This window comes from Quercus robur, chromosome 5 (assembly GCF_932294415.1).
Source record: "Quercus robur chromosome 5, dhQueRobu3.1, whole genome shotgun sequence".
NCBI classification, from domain to species: Eukaryota; Viridiplantae; Streptophyta; class Magnoliopsida; order Fagales; family Fagaceae; genus Quercus; species Quercus robur.
The window spans coordinates 68,009,249-68,028,908 of NC_065538.1; the positions used below are offsets into that span (position 1 = coordinate 68,009,249).

The 19,660-nt window shown below is 33.7% G+C and overlaps 1 protein-coding gene across 4 annotated transcripts; it reads left to right on the forward strand.

Moving 5' to 3' along the window:
* The first annotated feature begins 825 nt into the window (after positions 1-825).
* Positions 826-16,796, forward strand: LOC126726798 (uncharacterized). 4 transcript variants are annotated; one of them, XM_050432162.1, is made up of 14 exons: positions 833-1,073; positions 5,484-5,654; positions 5,751-6,288; positions 7,552-7,736; positions 8,000-8,080; positions 8,165-8,206; positions 8,313-8,357; positions 10,250-10,336; positions 10,787-10,913; positions 11,022-11,102; positions 12,846-12,971; positions 13,899-13,963; positions 14,321-14,426; positions 16,455-16,796. In XM_050432162.1, exons 4-14 carry the CDS (start codon positions 7,644-7,646, stop codon positions 16,553-16,555), a joined length of 954 nt encoding a protein of 317 aa, XP_050288119.1. In that variant the 5' UTR covers positions 833-1,073; positions 5,484-5,654; positions 5,751-6,288; positions 7,552-7,643; the 3' UTR covers positions 16,556-16,796. The 4 variants fall into 4 exon arrangements, with proteins under 4 accessions (XP_050288121.1, XP_050288120.1, XP_050288119.1 ...); XM_050432164.1 differs by lacking the exon at positions 16,455-16,796 and adding an exon at positions 14,849-16,436 and having other exon boundaries at positions 826-1,073; positions 5,484-6,288; XM_050432163.1 differs by having other exon boundaries at positions 832-1,073; positions 5,484-5,989.
* Positions 16,797-19,660: the final 2,864 nt, after the last annotated feature.

Here is a 19,660-nt window from a genome sequence, read left to right on the forward strand (position 1 = left end):
TGTTCACGTATTGTTCATGCACATGTTCACACACTGTTCACATAATCTACAACCACTTTATTCAGAAAAAAAAAATAAAAATTGGGTTTCACAGCACTGCTCACATATTTAAAAATTATTTTTATAGAGTATTTTTAGTTTTCAGTAAAATATGCGTATCCAAGACCTAAGCACGTAAGATGATGAACGAGGAAGAAAACTCAGCGGCATGGCGGAGCGGAATTTTTTTTCTAAATAACAATAAATATTAAAAATTTTAGTTAATTGTCAAGTTTCAAAACAATGTTGAAAACTAGCATCTCGAGTGTCTAAAACTCGAGTTCCAAGATAAAAATCGAGTTTTTAAGTCTCGATTTGTATGTGGATCGCTAAAGTGGGAAAAAATAAAGTTGAAAATCGAGTTTTAAAGGCTTGATTTCCACAAATTGAATAAAAAACGCCGCTATAGGTCTATAAAACGTCGCTATAGGTCTATAAAACGTCGCTATAGGTCTATAAAACGTCACTATAGGGCTTAAAAACGCCACTATAGGACTTCCTAAACCTATACTGACAAAAATTTTTTTGCAGAAAAACGCCACTATAGGGATTTAAAACGTCACTGTAAGACTTAAAACGCCACTATAGGTGAAATTTTTTTTGCATGAAACTCGAGTTTTAAAGACTCGAGATCTACGTGGCATTTCACCAAACTCAAGTTCTAATTAGATCTCGAGTTTCTAAAACTCGAGATACTATTTTCCTTTATTGTTTCAAACGTTGTCTAACTAACTATATACCATCTTTTTGCACTACTATTTTGAACATTACCTCGGCGGAGCGTCATATGTGATATGTTCAAGTTGTAAAGTCCAAAAAATAAACGAGTGTACGGTGACAATTTTCAAGAATGTCGGAGTTCCCAATGATTCCCATGCTGTCGTCTTTTCCAACTGTTGTTTCTCTTCGACTGTGCCGTCCGAATATGCTCTCAAAACTGACAATGCCACACTTTCTCTCTATTTCCTCTTCTTCTTCTTCTTCACTTCAACATGAGGTCTCTCAACCCAGCTGCACCAGGCCGACAAGAACAGGTCACAACCCATTCATATTCTTTCTAACTTTTTTTTTTTTTTTTTTTTTCATTGCTATGTGATTTTATGCTTTGTTTATCTTTTCCTAAGTAATATTCATCATGGTTCATATTTGGAACCCAATATTACTGCTTTTGAAACCAAACTTTGCTTTGTTTTCGTTGTAGCTCTTAAAAGCAGGACGAGTACTTCAAAAAAGTGCTTAACTCTATAGAGAACTTTTTTTTTTTGTTGTGTGGAGAAATTACATGATAAATAAAAGCTCACATCTTATATACCATGTTTCAAATCAAGTCCCATTTTTCTTTTTTAAATAATTTATCAATTAAAGTCCAAAATTTAAGAAATTTTTTCAATTTGAAACCTCTATTGATCTGTCCATCTCTGTTATTCATTTCTGTTATTGAGGATGATAAGGGAATAGAGAAAAGCAGGACATCATTGATTAAACTCTACGTTTCATCTAAGGCTTGTTCATTAATCAATTTGATGTTGAATAGTGGAGATAGAGAGAAAGATTCGCTTAGAGTGAGAAAGTGATTTCTAGGAAATTGAAGCTAGTGAATGTGGTAAAAGAAAAAGTTTTAACAACCGTTTCCCCCCGTCTTCTCTGCTTTGTTACCGCTCACAATAACGAAAGTGAATAATGAAGATGGATAGGGGCTTCAAATTGAAATTGTTTCATAAGTTTGGGACATTAATTGATAACATTAAAAACTTGGAACCTAATATGAAATATGGTATAAACTCATTAGAACTTGCTATTGTTAACTTTGATGTTAGTCTGATACAATTTATGACTGCTTTATAGTATTTGAATTAAGTTCTAGAAATAGCAATGGAAGAGGTTACCAATAAATAAGGCAAAGTGTAGTTTTTAAAAGAACAACCAAAAGAAAACATACAAAATATTCTGATACAGGCTTTGTACCCCAAAAACTCCATCTAGGAAGCGTTCCTTGTTTAAAGTTGCATCAATAATATTTGCATAGATTTGGAAAAGTTGATCACCACTTGTTTTGGTAGGCTAATGAGGCCTGTTAATAACTTAACATGTTAGGGAACAAAAAAAGAAAAAAGAAAAGAAATTGGTGACTAGTGGTGTTATTTTTGCACAATAATGTGAGCAATTGTGTGGAATGCCATTGGGAACCCCATACAAAATAGCATCTGTGTGGAATCCTATTTTGGAGAGGATGGAGAAGAAACTTTCTGGTTGGAAGCGTCTTTATTTATCGAAGGGGGGGAGACTTACTCTAGTGAAGAGTACTCTTTCTTGCCTTCCTACGTACTATCTATCTTTATTTGTCATCCCTTTAGCTGTGGCTGATAGATTGGAGTGGATTCAGAGAAATTTTTTATGGGGAACTTCAGAGGAGTGTTTCAAATATTCTTTGGTGGCTTGGGAGAAGGTGTGTTTTCCGATAGAGACAGGTGGTTTGGGGATCAGGAAGTTAGTGCTTTTTAATAAAGCCTTGTTAGGGAAATGGTTATGGACGTTTGGTCAAGAAGAAACTCGTCTTTGGAGAAGGGTTATTGCATATAAATATGGAAAGGGTCAAGGGGGGTGGACTACTAAATTATGTAGAAGGGCACACGGATGTGGTTTGTGGCGTGGTATTCATGATGGTTGGGAGAGTTTCTCCAACCATGTGGCCTTAGTGGTGGGTGATGGCACTTGTATTCTTTTCTGGCATGATAAATGGGTTGGAAATAACTCACTAAAAAGGCTCTATCCTCAGTTGTATGTGTGTTCTAATGACAAAAAAGCTTGCATCTCGGATGTTTTATGCTACCAGGAGGATGGTAATGTTAGAACTTGGAATTTGAGATTTCATAGGGATTTTCATGAAAGGGAATTAGAGGATGCCTACTCTTTCCTTGAGTGCATTCAACCTCGGATCCCTAGGGGTGGTGGGAGTGACACTTCCCATTGGTGTCTCAAAGGGAATGGCAAGTTTGATACCAAGTCCTATTATAATACCATTAGGGGTGCAGCTGTATCCATTTTTCCGTGGAAGGGTGTTTGGAAAGCTAAGATCCCTAAGAGGGTGGCTTTTTTTGTGTGGACAGCAGTTCATAGGCAGATCCTTATATTGGATAATCTTATGCTTAGGGGACGCATTTTGGTGAATTGGTGTTATATGTGTCATCGGAATGAGGAAACTGTGGATCATCTTCTCCTCCACTGTCCTATAACTCACTTTTTGTGGGTTTATATGTTTCAGATCTTTGGGACTCAATGGGTCATGCTAGGCTCTGTGGAAAGCTTGGTGTATTGTTGGAGCTCTTGGCTGGGAAAATTTAATTCAGACATTTGGAATATAGTTCCTGACTGTTTGATGTGGATTGTTTGGACGGAAAGAAATCGGCGCTCTTTTGAGGATACCGAGAAATCCTTGGTTCAATTACAAGCTCTATGCCAAAAGACTTTATTTGATTGGTCTAGGTGTTGGGGCTTCTCGGATTGTTCCACTATCTTGAAGTTTATTTCGTCTCTTAGTATTGCTCTTTAAGTTTATTCTTGATGTTTGTTGCTGTTTGTTTGTTTGTTGCATTTCTTTGTGTTCACCATCATGAACACCTTGTATATGCTTTCTTCTATTTTTCAGTTTGATTAATAAAATTCTTATTACTTATCAAAAAAAAAAAAAAAATTTCAAGAGGACTCTTTTCCCAAGGTCTCATTGCTTACTGTGAAAACTCACTTGATGTCTGAAAATAGACTTGTTAAGGGTATCAATATCTAGTTCCAATGTTTTGCAAACCAAAGTTTCGTCTGATGACAAAATTACGCTAATTATTTCTCAGTTTATCTGTACCTTGCTCAACAGCATACTTCCTGTTAATAACTTCTCCCCATAATTTCTTTGTTACGGGGAAACTGCTTCATATATTCTCTATTAGCAACCCCCCCCCCCCCCCCTTCCCTTGAAACGAAAAAGAAAGTACTTGTTCTGCTGCCAAAATAAGGGAAGTTCTTTTGCAATGCTCAAATTTCACCTCCTTACTTTGTATGAACAAGGTGGAGGGTAAGGTCGCGTGTTCAAAACCCACCAGGTGTGTGTACTTACCAATCAAAAAGGGGGGAAATGAACCATAATATCTTCACTTTCCTTATTATTCAATTGCCAATCCCCCTATTCCTCTTAATTGTATTCATGAAGAATAGAAACAAACAATGCAATCCATACATTTCTGTTGTTACTGTAAGAAAAAAAGTGTTTTATTTGTCTGTGACACAAGAATAATAATTACTATAAGTAACAATGGTTAGATATGAACACTTACCTCTAGGCTTTGATAAAAGCCTTTAGATCCACTCACATTCAACGGAAGGATGTCAAACTACAAAGTCTTTCCACTAGTTCCAACAATGAACATGAGCCTTACGGACTTTGAAAGAATTGTCAGTACGTAGGAAACATGGAATATGAGCGCTTACTATGGTCATAGACCAAATCCCTAGAACGGGGGAGAGTACCATGGAGAGAGAGGAGACTAGCCTAATTTCCGGCCAATTCTACTCTACTCCCCTATACTCCCCCTCCCTCCAAACTGGCCATAGGGTTTCCTCACTTTGGGTGGTTGGCTATGAGGGAGGCCACACTATCTCAGCACTTTTTCTTTGTAGAAAAATGTACTTAAATGGCCTCTTGCACTAAACGCTAGAGCTATGGTTTTTCTGATACTGGCTGCCCACCTATTAAGCCCAAGCACATGATCCAATGCCAACAAATCCAAAGCCTAATAGCTTTTCCATTTTTAATAGGTGGTTGCTATTATAAACCTCAGCTTCCCCTGATTAAAATTTTTAAGAATATTGGTGTTCAAATGCACCTTGGCTTACATTATATGTGCTTCTTCTCTCCTTTGGTACTTTGGAATGCAAATAATCCTTTGATTTCTGCCATCATCATTTTGCATGATTCATATGTTTACTTTTATCCTTTCCTTCTTGTGTTGGTGCCCATATTGTCAGTCCCATCTCCATCCTCCTTGTCCCTACTTTCATTGCATTTGCGTTAAAGTTTGGAAGTAATAGCAGTGCATTAATTAAGTGTAAAGTTTGGAAGAATGATGATGTCAGTTGGAATGGTTGATACCTTGCTTTTCCCTATTTACAACTTTAACTTCTTGTTTCTCCTCTTTTGGGATACAGAGGGAAGGCTGTGATAGCTTCGTGCCATTTCCTCTTTGGACGTAGTTAAGCCTCAAATTTTTGTCACCTCCTATCTTAATTGCAAATATTAGCAACCACTTTAACAAGAAAAAGAATATTCTGACTATTGGTTAATTTGTTGGCTGCATGTTTCTCATCACATTCAATAGAATCATAAGTGATAGTACTAGTGACTTATTTTATGTTATTTTCCCCTTCAGTTAGTCTATTTTTCTTTTGATTTTCAGAAACCATACAGCCATACCCGAGAGAGCCCGTACTTCAATGGTCTGTTAAAAGGCAATGATCTGGCTCCTATCTTTGACTTTCCACTTCATGGAAGAATTGGCAGCAAGAACCTTTCTCAGTCCACGTCAGATATTGGTGACAGCAAACTCCATTCAAATATGTCTGAAAAGGTCATGGGCTCACCCTCACTATTAGAAGATTCAGCCTCACATAATAATATTCTCGAACCTTTTGATTTTGACTTTCAATGAATTTTTGATAGCCAGAACATTTCTCGATCCACATCTGATATTGGTGACATGAGAAGCACGAAAATTGTTTCAAAAATATCTGAAGAAGTCATGGAATCACCACTGGAAGATTCGATCTCAGATATTATTTTCGAACCTTTTGATGAGCAGCCTTCATCTGGGAGATGGTCCAAGATTGTCCTGTCAAAATCATTTGCATTCTCAAGTAGTAAATCGGACTTGAACTTTGACCTGAGTTCTCAAAATGATGCAGTGTATGGCCCTAGTCTTACAACCTTTGAAGAAAATGATAAATATAATACTTCACATTATCTGGCAAGGCCGGCATTTGAAATATCATACAGCATGGAAAAAAGGAAACAATACCTATCAAATATTCCACTTCCTCAGTCTGCAGCAACATTTTATAATGGGATCTCACCAGAAATGGAAATTGTTGAATCATGTAAAAGCATTAATAGGCTAAATAATTATTTGAGAGACATAAAGGATGATGTCAAAGCTGGTGTCCCGGGAAAATTCTTGCATGCTGTGATAGGGCAAGATATCTCCGGTAAGCCCTCTTGTCAACTATTATATCCCCTTGTTATGGCATCTTATGATGCTTAACCCCCTTATTTTCTATTTTAAAAAATTGTGTTTTTATAAAACTGAAATTTTACTTTTTGATTCAATTTTGAGTGTGTGAGACTATTCTTCAGCATAGGGTTTGCGATCATGCAATACTGTATGTGTCAAGTTATACAAATTGAAACTTCAGAATTTTAATGATACTTGCTAGGACATTTCATAAAGTTCAGGCCCAATATTTGGTTACCTTCTTGAAGTAACATCTGGCCAACAGATAAGTGCAATTAAATCAATCATATGGTTTGGATAATCAGATCTTGTTGATATGCCTATTACCTAGCATTACACAAATTTGGTTGAAATTTTAAATTCTACTCTAGTATAATTTTTGTTTCTCCTCACTTCTAAAGCAATATTCTGCCCTTTGCAAATTTTGCAAAACTGTATAACTTCTTAAAGTTCACAATCAAGAAGGGCTGAGATATACTCAAGACTTCAATTACAGTTCAAACCTTTGGGACTGCCAGACAATTTGACTGCCACTGACTTGTGTGATAAATTTCTTTGGACCAAATAATTTGGCCAGACAAATAGACTGCCACTAACCTTCTTGCCAATTTTGGATCAAATGTGATCTCTTCCTGCCTAAAGCAAAGGCTGAGTTCACAGGTTAAATCCCAGCTGAATGCATGAATTGTATTTACCTATCAAAAAACTGCCATTTAACAGCTCATTCCATATGTGCTCTGAATATTCTGATAACATTTATAAAATAGTATTACATGCTGCATATTGTGTTCTAATATTTTTGAGCTAACCTTTGTAACATCTGTATGGAATTCCATGATTGTCATTAATTTGATATACAAATAAATCTTCAGCTTTACACAAAACCAAGTAAATTCATTGGAGAATAATTATAAATTTTACTAAGCAATTTTACTACATAAATACACAACTATAGTATATTATGCATTTCTTTTGTATCTGAGATTGGTAACCAAGTATAATACTTTACTTAGATTTCTCTGCCACAAGGCAATTTAAGGTTCTTGATTCCATATATTGAAGTCAGACAAGTACAATCAATATGGATCCTATTACTTTATAAAGAAAAGATCACGAGAAGGAAGGAAACAGAAACGAAACATTAAGAATATATGTGATAAAGGTCCTTATGAATAGATTGTTCTAGTCATACATTCAGAATAGTTTGTCCAACTTAACATAATCTGGTTATATACAGATGTTGGATTAGTTGCTTCAACCATCATGTACGCCTTCTACTTGAACGAAACATACTAGAGCGACCAGTTGTGCACTTTGCCTGTCATCAACATGAAGAGGGCAGACCTAAGTTGTCATGCTGAAATCAAATGGTTGATTGCATCTTGTCTAATTGATCAATCATCCTTAATTTTTATAGATGAGGTGTGTTGTTTATATTGAATCCTTATTTATTATGGTATTGCAAGAGTAACTCATGCTACATGTTTAATTGTGGAATAATGAATATATATATATTATATCTATCTTTTTCCTTCTTTTTTTTACTATTATTGAATAAGATAAATCACATATTGTTATTCCATGGTAAATCAAACATATATATAGTAAAAATCAAGGTCCTGACCTTATTGTTTTCAAATCTAGTCTGAGATTTTGTTATTCTTGAACTTTGAAATATTGAGCAGATTGACCTGCCATATTATGACCTATTTGGGAGTCTTAAGCTGGTTCTACTAAATAGCCACAAGCTTCTGATTAAACAAGAGGTAATGTTTTATTAGAAAATTTTAGCTATACTTTTACTCTGAACCATGAGATATGATGGAATTTTTTGTGTATTCCTGAAACAGGCATTAAAGGAGGCAGTAGTTGAAATCTTCTGTTGCAGAAAGGTGTAGTTAGTTGCTTCAGTGTGGTTGACTTTCTACTTTAGCTTGATACTTCCAAACATCTTCAGAATGAGAATATGCCTTCATTGAATCTCTCTTTCTTTTGCAGGGTGAGTCTGTATATCCTTGGGTTGAGACTCATACTATAGGAGAGGTATGATAGTGTATTTAGAATGTGCTCTCTGCGTTTGGTCATTAATTATTTATTTGCAATTAGAAGTTATTCATGTCACCAATGAGAGACCATGATTTTCAGGGATGGTCCTTTGTTGTTATAATTGTTCTACTCATTCTCATAAGCCAAATATAGTCAAATCTCATGATCTATGTGTTATCTCCTCAGCAGAATTGAAAACCTTATCCATTTTTGGGTATAACGGATGATAAGCACTGAAAAATATTGCATTGACTCCACCGTTCTAAATAACTTACTGATTTTTGCTTATACTCTGAGTTATTAAACAATTAACTGCCTCATTGTTGCTTATACTCGAGAGTTAATAATTTAATAGAGAGCACAACCATAGTAATAGTCACCACAATCAAAAGACAAATAAAACAGAAAAATTGATGCATGGGTTTTGGTAACAAAGTGGAAAGATTTTGAAGAAATCTTTAAAAGAAAAATCACTCTAGGAGTAACCAACCCCACAGGAAATTTCTACTATAGAAGAAATAGCTACAATTAGTCTGTACTCACTAAACATTTATGGATTAAACTCGACTTGTTACCTTAGCTAACAACTCATTTGCCTCACACCGCAATGACTCCAAAACTCTGGGATTCTTCTTGAAATCTCCTCTACGAACAAACTTGTCCACACCAACCTAGAACTTTTGTGGTCTAAATAACTCTCTGGAGGGTTTCTACCAAACAGTTTGGGTTTAAAACTTTTGTGGTTTTGAATGGGAAAAAAGTAAAATTGTTTCAACTTCAAAAGATCATATCTCACTTTTTTCAAATACAAATCGGGTCAAATTTGTTTCTGCTTTGAAGCCTGATATGTCTACTTTTCAATGAAACAAGTTTCACTTAAAAATCTTGTACAATTTAAAAGATATAGTAAAAGTAAAAGATCATCAACTCATTATCTTTGAGCATATCATAACCCTGTTGTCTTTAAGAAGCTACCACATCTATGAACCCTAACAAGCAGCATATATATATATATATACAAAACTTTTGGTGGGTTCCAATTAGTGGAATTACTAGCAAGTTGTAGCCTAACATAAAGCCTTCCTAGTGACTTGAGGTTAATAGGATGAATGGTTAAATATATTTTAAATACTTTTTTAACAACTTTGAACCATCCGACAGCACTTGAAAAAAAGGGAATTAGGGAAAGTGTTAGAACCATAGCAATTTGTTGTCTACATTCCTAAACTCTTTCTCAACTGTGTGTGTATATATATATATATAAAAATATATAAAAGGCCATGCCTGTTTCCAGATGAACCCTCAACTCTTAAGGCTTCATTTTGTGCATTTAAAATTTCAAATTGAACTAAAAGCTTGTCTTGAAACATTTGCTTCATTTGGAAAACCAGTGGCCTTTCGTAATCCTCATTGTTAGCGATTCATTAAAAGAAAAGCATAGGGGGTTCAATTCTGAAAGTGAGAATATATTACTTCTATATAGGATAGAAAATTGGAGTAGATAACAGTGGAGCCACGCAAAGTAGTTCAAGGGGAAGAATTACAACTCTTTTTCTTTGTACTTATTTCCTAATTTAAATTTAAGGACAAGGTAAACGAGTTTGAGTGTGTAGATTTTATGTATTGGAAATCTTTTTGATGCTCTTCTCTTTCCAAAGGATTTCTTCCTTTGACATACAACTTCATGCAGACAAACTTTTGTATTGATACATATACATAATAAATCAGGAATATTGAACCAAGGACGTTTTACACATAAATGCAGATATGTATGGATGTATACATGCTTGTTATCATTCATATAGTAACATCTTTATACTTTATTATAACCTAACCCTCTTGTTCTCACTATGACCCTATCTGGTGCCATTCCATTTATTTATATACAGGATTGTTCATGCTGTACACTTATTGCTGAGAGGATTGCTCTGGCTTCACCTGAGATTTTGGCTGGGCAAGGATTCAGCAGACTTTTGGTACTTGGTGTCATTTAGATTTGATGTTTGAAAATATTCTTTTGTTCTCAGTATTCTTCATACCATACTTGCTAAATATACATGCTTGATATATATTATTTCAGTTAGGTACTCCCGTAGCAAGTACCCATGTTTGGTCTTCCCTTTACTCTCCTTGTGACATAGACTTTTTTCTTATGCAGCACCTTATAAAACCCTACCCAGAGATTTTTATTGCACATAATTAACTCTCTCAGTTAATTGTAAATGTGTACTTTAAGCACATAATTAACTCTCTCAGTTAATTGTAAATGTGTACTTTAAGCAGTATTTTCCCTTATCAATTCCTTTGATTTTATTTTTATTTTCTACTTACCCAGTTGGCTAACTAGAGAAATGGTAGCTTGGAGCTAACTATGTCTTCCATTGCCTTAGATTTGATAGTTTTCTGGTTTTCCTCTTTGCTTGTAGTTAGCTGGCATTTTCATAGAAACAGGAAACCTAACTAATCCGCGCTGTACCTTGAAAGATAAGTATATGGCCACACTATTGATCAATGGTGCTGGTCGCTTTGGATCCAATGATCTCTACCAGATATGTATGTTTATTGTGCTCTACTGATTTGTATAAACTATTCTGTTTTATTTTTTTTCCTTTCATCTTCTAGGGCTTATCTAAGATATGTAATGTATCGTATCATTTGCAGTGAAATACAAAATGCATGATGTGTCTGATCTCAAAATGGTCGACATTCTGCACAAGGATTTCAAAAATTGGAGAAGATTAGGTCTGGACTTGTGCTAACCCTTTATTTTTCTTCCCAATTGCAACTCGGTTATTTTTAAGTTATTTAATATAATATGGAGTTTTACATATTTAAAGGTGACCCTTAAGGTGACATCAAAGTATCAAACCTATTTACCAGTTACTAAGAAGATAAACTACAATCTAATTTAGGAAAAGTTAGAAGCGATGTGAGCTCTATCACTAAAACAGTTTGGTTTAAATGTGATGGAGATTTATTATGGCCAATAATATCAATCTTTTAATACATTAGCTTATAAGTAAATATTTAGATAGCACCAGCAAGAAAACCTTTACTTTTAGAATAAGTAATTAAGGTCTAAAATGAAGTATGTACTATAATTTTACCTATATAAGGTAAACAATATAAAATTATGAAGCTTTAAAATCAGGAGTATCAAGAAAATATTTGGGATTAAGTGTTACACCATTGGAGCTATATTTTTTTCTAAGATTAAGTGACCATAAGGGTTATAAAGCAGAAAAAAAATTATGGTGTTCAACTTTATTTAAAAATCTGTTTATGTTCCTTTAAATATTATGGTGGATATTTGATGTAGAACAAACACACAATTTCAGTGGGAAAATTAAACAACAACAAAACAAAGGATAAACCATAAGAGTCAGCACCTAAGGATTGCTTGGAGTCAACACCAAGCAAAACTGGAGTCGACATCAGTGTAAAAGAAACATACATTTATTATAATTCTCAAAACTGTCTTACAATAATCAGAAAAAGTGCTTAGATAGCAAACAACAAAATACATAAAGAAAACCTAATTATTAAATGCTCGGGCTTCCTTAATCTTCAAGCCCAATTACTAGCAGGCTCTATCCATAAGGCCACAGGTTGGACTGTCTTCTGTTTGCTCTTCCGCCCATACGTGCATATAATTGGAGACTTGTCCTCGTGTCCACACCAATATTATTCTAGGAAGCACGAATACTCCATTGATTAGAGGACCCTCAAGGAGAACTATACTCAAACAAATACATTGTACCAACACTGCCAATGTTGTTCCTTCACACCCGAGATTCTAACTTATAGAGTCAGTGCTAAATAATTAAATTCTCTGATTCCTATCAGATGTCAATCTTTTGGGATAAGTAAATTATTATTTTTAAATTTGGTTGAGGATTTATATATTTATCGAGCCACTCCACTTGATAGCTTAGACTTTTAGGTTGAATGATTTAACATGGTGTCTTGTTTGATTGTTTGTTTGTTTTTTACTCTACTTGCCGAGCCCGTTTGTCTCTATTTTAATTATTATTATTATTTTTTTTCATTTGAGCCTAGATGTTAGAGGTGGTGTTAAGATAAAAATTTATACATCTTAAGATATGTCTTACTATCATCAACATATAAAAAGTAATATAGTTGGTCCACATTAGCTTTGAATTCCAAAATGTGGTCACATCTTTTAATATGTATAATTTGTTGTCAATTGCATGCCTGATTTTTGTGTTTCTTCATGCATGTATCTTGATATTCTCAATTGTTTGTGTGTTTTTGCGTGTTCAATTCAACCCCAAAAATATTTACAAATGCAGATTTGTCATACAAATACTTTTCTTCACTTTTACTTGTAATGTACTTCACCTTGGCTCTTGATTATAACTGGTTACATATATGATGTATTTTCATGAAATCTTATCCATCCAAAATATATGGGGTATTCTGCTCTTCAATTGCATTTGATTGACGTGGAAATGGTTATTTCAGGAAAGCCAGATGCTGCTGGGTCAAGATTTATGGCTTTACATGTTGGAATGAGGTCTATTGGAATTTCAATTGCACAACTTCTTGCTCATGAAGATGCTTCATCTCAAGGAATCAAAAATTTCCAGAGTGAGTAGTTGATTACATGTTCAGTAGACGTATCATTAAAAAAGCAATCAATCAAACTGTGATAAAATCACTGTTATTAATGCCAGTGAACTAGAGCTCAAATGGCACTTCCTCCTCCCATAATAATGGGATGAAGGCCAAAATCATGGGTTTAAGACCTACTGGGTATGAGTGTAACTTGCCAATAAAAAAATCACCATTTTTATATTTGTCTCAGTTTTTCTGCATGGTAACTGTTAACTAGAAAAGCCTTTCTTTTGTTTTTTGTTTTTATAATTCAATAGTTGGGGGTGGGGGGATTTGAACCCTGAATGTCTCTGTTGGAAACACTAGGAGGTGCTTACTAGTTGAGCTACAAAGCTCTTGGCGAAAAGTCTTTCTTTTGTTTCAAGAAACTTTTTTAAGTGCTTTACTGAGCTTTTCTTATTAACTTAGTGGGGTTTCCTCTATAGTTTTATTTGTATTCTATATACATTTTCATGTGTTTGCTGCTCATCAACCTAGCATTCTAAACTGAGAAAAATTAACGTGATCCTTGAAAATAATGTAAAGATTAATTTTCTATATAGAATTCATAAAGATCACTCTATAATGACATTTAAAAAAAAAAAAAAAAAGCATTCATGTGCTCACACTAGCATGCTCTCTGCTTTTTTACTTTCTCCCTGCACATCTGCCTTCATCATGACCTATGAATAATCTCTGACATAGAGATGGTCCGTATTCATGATCTGCAAGCCTTTAATTGATTGTAGAAGTTTAGTCATGACTATAAATCACATCATATTTTACTGAGGTGTGCTAAAGGTTTTATTTATTTATTTTTCAATCATGTTATATGCATCTCCACTTCTGGCTGAATGAATATTTGGAATCTAGTTTTAGAAATAACATTTATGACTGATCTTTTCGTCCTCTAAATTATAGGGTTGGAGAAACTTCGGCTACTCATGATTGTTTCTGGATATTATGATTCTCAGAAGAACTTCAAGGTTGGAGAAATTCTTGTTTTCTACTTTGTTTTTCTCTCTTATTGTTATGGTTTCCGGAATTTGGTTTAGTTTTAATATGGGCTTAAGTAATTCCTGCAGATTTTAGGCTTAGGATGCAGTTTTGAAAAACATATAGTGCAGTATATATTCAAGTTAGAGCCCACTTTCCTGCCACAAAAATGTAATTTTAGTGAACATATTTTGATACGGTGATAATCCAGGCCATGGTCTTGGGTCCCTCATTCTGCATACCTGCAACAACTACTTTTACAGTTTAACAGTCTAATGGTTTGTGTAGCTTCCACTAAATGATCATGAAAATACTAACATCATATGTAAATCTCTGGTGTAATTTAGAGAGAGATCCTGGGCTCTGCTGAATCTGTGGAGCTTATGAAGAACCTAATTTTCTTCTTCAACTCAAATGCCTCCCAACTTCCGCTCAAAGTTCTCCATAAACCAGGTAACTTATATGGGAAGTTATACATCTCATGGAATAAAGTTAATTGTTCACATGTAATCAAGTAAATCTTGCTTTAGAATAACTGTGTATTAAAGTGACAAAATAGTATAATTTGTTGGGAAAAATTCTATATAACTATGAATAAATTTTAGCAAGCATAGCGGAAACACAACCACACAAGAATACAAAAACTTACGTGAAAACCCTTTCTTCTTGAAGGAAAAACCACAGGACAAACTCCGAATAATTTCACTATATTAAATTGAGATTACAACACTCAGAGATACAACTTGAGAAAAAAAAAAAAAAAAAATCTATTTTTTTTTCTTTCACTCACTGCTCTCTTTCTCACTGTGTATCTCTCATAAATTTTTCTTACTCTCTATTTTTCTCTTCTTTTTTGCTTGCTCTCACTCACACAGTTCTTCAAAACTGCACCAGTCCTCACACTCCGAGACTTCACTCTTTCACCCTTCTTCAAATGCCCGAATGACCTTACTTTATATTTTTTCATCCTTTTCTTCTTTTCTTCCTTCAACATGTCTCACAAATTTAACATCACATCTTCATTTATGTGGCTTGACTTTTGTACATCCCTTCATAAATGTTGTTGGACTTTTGTACATAATTATAGAGAAAAAGATGAACTCAATTCTTCTCTTTCGGTAAAGCTACTTTAGCAAACCCATTTCACTTTGCTGGCTTCTCAGCACTTGTCCAACAAGCTCATTTAATGAGCTAAGCAAAAGAGTGGGCTGGACATGTAGGTGTCGGCAGACTCGGCACCCAACATAATTGCACACTGAATTCATGTGGAAAATGGCTGCATGTATTAGTATTATAAAGACATAAGCCAGATGGCATGCATTAAGAAGGCAGAAGCCAGGGGGAAAGTTTTAAACACACACCTATACTAGATCACTGGCCAAATTTAGACTGACTAGGCAGTAGGCACCCCCATGTACAGACCATTGTAAGCCAAGTTCTGCCGCAGTAGGAGGAAACGCCATTATGTACAAGCAAGCATAAAATCTCTTTTTCAACTGTAATTTTACTTTTGTCTTAAGGAAGCTGCTTCACACAACTTAGTTTCATCTCTTGATTCTAACCATGATCTTGGTTTCACCAACCCCAGAGCAGTGAACTATTTCCAGGAGGTGTCCATAAAGTCTACTTTTCTACTATAGTACCTCTATGGCTCCTCCTCTAAAGACCAAGTACACGAATGTCATTAATACCTAAACAGGATTCAACTCAAACGACCATATGCAAGCACAAGGGCCTTGGACTAGCTTGGCTTGTAACATAGCAGGGCAAAAGTGCCTATTGTAAGGCCTTAATATGAAAAGCCAGTATTCATATCACTAATAGCATTCTGAAAATCCACTTTCTCCCTATGATAAGCTTTCCACTTACACAGTTCTGTTTATACACAGCTTATGTATCCCAATTGCGGTGACGTGATAAACTGTTTCTTATAAATTGAAACTAATTTATGCTTTTTAAATTCTCAGCTCTAAATCCTAAATAATGATTTTGAAATGACATGAGGCACGTTGAGATTAGATAGGATTATTATCTTCAAATAAGACTCAGTGGGGTAATCATCGCAAAGTAAAGGAATGACGGAGTTTTAGGTTTGTACTAGTCTTATCCCCAAATGACACTATAAAGAACAACATGTTCAAGCTGATTTAAGTTTATATCCTGGTTTGGGCATGCCTGAAAATTCTCAGCTAGAGCGTGTTTCTTGCCCTATCAATTGTTAGTATTTCTTATTCCCTTTTTAATAAAGAGCAATATGAAGTCCTTGATTTTGGAGATTAACATGACAATCCAAAAGGCAATCTACCTAAATGACATACTGGGTTTTGTAGCATAATAATATTAATATCCATTGTAATATTTTGCACACCCAATTCCTCAATGCCAAAAATTGGTGAGACAGCTTACAAATACAAGTCTCACGCAGTTGCCAATGACACTTTGCATTTTCAAATAAAACATTGTCATATGCTGCTTGTTCAGGTCTTCGAGATGACATGAAAGTATTTGAGGTTGACAAGGTTACATCAAGGAAGACTATTGAATGCCTTTTAGAAGAGTTTGGTGTGATATCAAAAAGCTAGCTTGGGCCGTGGACCAAACACAATTTATGTTCTTAGACATTTTGTTTATTTAATACTTTATCTATTTTAACAGATGGTGAAGCAGATAACATATGTAAATTAGTTCAGTTGTTTAAAGCCCAAATGTGGGCAATGGGTTTTAATGAGATTGAATTATGAGGATTATTAAATTCATTTGGTTAAATTTTGTGTGTTTTAGAAAGAAAAAAAAAAAAATTAAAAACCTGTGTTTGTGAAACTAGTCTGAAAGTTCTATTTTTTATCTCAAAAAGAAAAAGAAAAAAAGAAACTAGTCTGAAAGTTGTGGTACTTAAAAAACGTAAGTTCAATTCATGATTTTAGAAGCCAAAATCTTGGATTTAACTTATTTTTCAAAGAAATTGTGATTTCAACTCACGCTTTTTGTGTTGTCATTGCAATGGTGACTTGGAGAAAGAGAGATGTCACATTTGACTTCACAATATTTGCACTAGAATTCATAGATTAACAAAAACTTGATCAAGAACAATAAGTTGATTTTTATTTATTTATTTATTTGTTGTTATAGTAAGTTTATTTATTTGTTAATAATTTCACTCTGATGGGTCTTGGGATTTTTGGTTGCATTTGAAAATTTGTAATTACGGTTGTGAATGGTGAAGAATGATTTGTACATCGAAGCCTCATAATTTAAAACAGAGGAACGTGATGATTCACATTCCATTTCCATATCATCATTGGCGACCCAACCCAAACCCATCATCAGCAAAATGTGATCCTCTTTTTATTTCACTTGAAACAAAAGTCTCTTTCATGCTTATTTCTTGTATTTAATAGTGTATCTGATGCCTGCCATTTGATATTTTAAATTATGTGATACTAGATTCAGTGGCGGAGCCAAGAAGTTTTATTTGGGGGGCCACAATTAACATAAACCATATATCTAAACAACAAAAAACACAAGAAGAAGAAAAAAATTCGTATCATTATCATTATATTTAAAATGCTTTGAAGAATTCATTTTATATTTTATGTTTCTATTTATTTATTTATTTATTTAGATGTAAAAGAATAATATGTCATTGTATATTGTTTACCCTATAATTTATAAGTTATTTGAATATTAAATAAAACACAGTTTTCTTTAACAATTTGGTGGCAGCCAAGTATTGTAATTAAATCAATTATAAATTATAGATATGTGGTTAAAACGATTGAAAATTACATGCAATAAAAAAAAAATACATTTGGAAAGATATTATTACATTTTACACACCAAAAAAAAAAAAAAAACACTAATGCTATTCACAACCTAATACACACACACATATAGATACATACATACATACATATATATATATATATATATATATCATCACTCTTGACATATATTATGAGAAGATTATTACTTAATTATTTGTTGACTATGCTTACACTAAAAAGTATTTAGAAATTTAATAATAAATAAAGGGGGCCAAGTTGTATTTTCCCAATTAGCTACTTGTAAATATAATTACATCATATATTAAAATAGATATTTTTCAAAATATTTGGGGGGGCCTAGGCCCCCTCTAGTCCCTTTGATCATCCGCCACTGACTAGATTCACCTTTAAATTGGTAATATGTATGCATAAAGGTGCATACAGATGCATAAAAGGGGCATACAGATGCTCTATCCATGTGTATGCATACTAAAAACATGCATATGCACCAACCACCAAGGTGCATACACATACTCTATCCATGTGGATGCATATTGAAAACTTGCATATGCCCCTTCATTTGAGATCGTATAAATGAAATCTTAATTGAGTTATTCTAAAATCACAACATTTACCACATTATTTTCCATAATTATCCTACATGATAGACTGTAATTAGTTGTTTGTCACTTTCAAATTAACCCACAACTTTTTCTCTACTACTTACAGTTGGCCACATATGATAGTTGTGACAAATGGTGTGGAAAAGGGTGTGGTCCTAGAATATTTGATCTTAACTCTCTATAAACCCTAAGATCTTCTTGCTTAATTGAATGATACTTTGCATGATGTGAGTGTATGCATATGAATGGAGTTTCCTTTTCTAGAGTAACTTAGAGCAAGACAATTTTTTAAGATAATCCCTTTTAAATCTTGTGCATGTTTAGCTTATGGAATTAACTTAGTGGGATCACTGATTGAATATGGCCTAGGAACATTAATGGAGGATGATCTAAATGATTAGGTGGGGTACTTGGGTGTCTAACACCTTACTACTTTGGACCAAATAGCATATATTTTAGCTACCTCAGTATTGAGCATTTGCATTGGGGGTGTAAAACCCCCCAAGTTGTTAAAATAGCCACTAACCATCTAAAAAAGAGCTCCTTTCGGAGATGTATACCTAAATTTTTTTACAACATGTGAATAGTAAGTTCTTATATTTAGAACTTACTATTCATGAGTTTGTAAACTAAAATAATATATTTTATCAATTTTTTTCTCTCTCTCTCTCTCACTCATTTTATATTTATATTATTATTTGATGGGATGGTTTATATTATTTTAATGAGTTGTATATAAAAATAGAAACTGAAATGTTGGGTGAGTTGTAAAATGAGATCGTAAAATTGCTAAAATGGTGTTTGAGGATATAAAATAGATTTTTTTTTTTTTTTTTTTTTTGTTTTGTTTTTTGTTTTTTGTATCCTCGGATGTTAATGGTTTAGAGTAAATAGAATATTCTTGAACCTATGGCTAGGAACTTAAGACGGACCTACACCTGGCTACTCCTAAAAAGACTATTCATGCAACATGTTGACATTTAAGAGTTATTATTTGGGATGCTCATTGCTCACACAAGTTCAACGACATAATTTTATCATATGACTCATTATTAATTACTATTTCGATTAAAACTCAAGCATAAAAATTTAAAGATATTTAAAAGGAGTTTCTTTATTTATTTCATAATCTATTATAATGTTTAGTTTTAATAAAACTTTTTTTTTTTTTTTTTTTTGTGAGAATCAGTTTTAATAAAACTTAAAGTTACAACCGATGTGTAATTTGTAGTGCTTATTAAAGTAATCTTTGTTCATCTACTTTATTATTTCAGAATTATCTTTTACTATATATTTTATT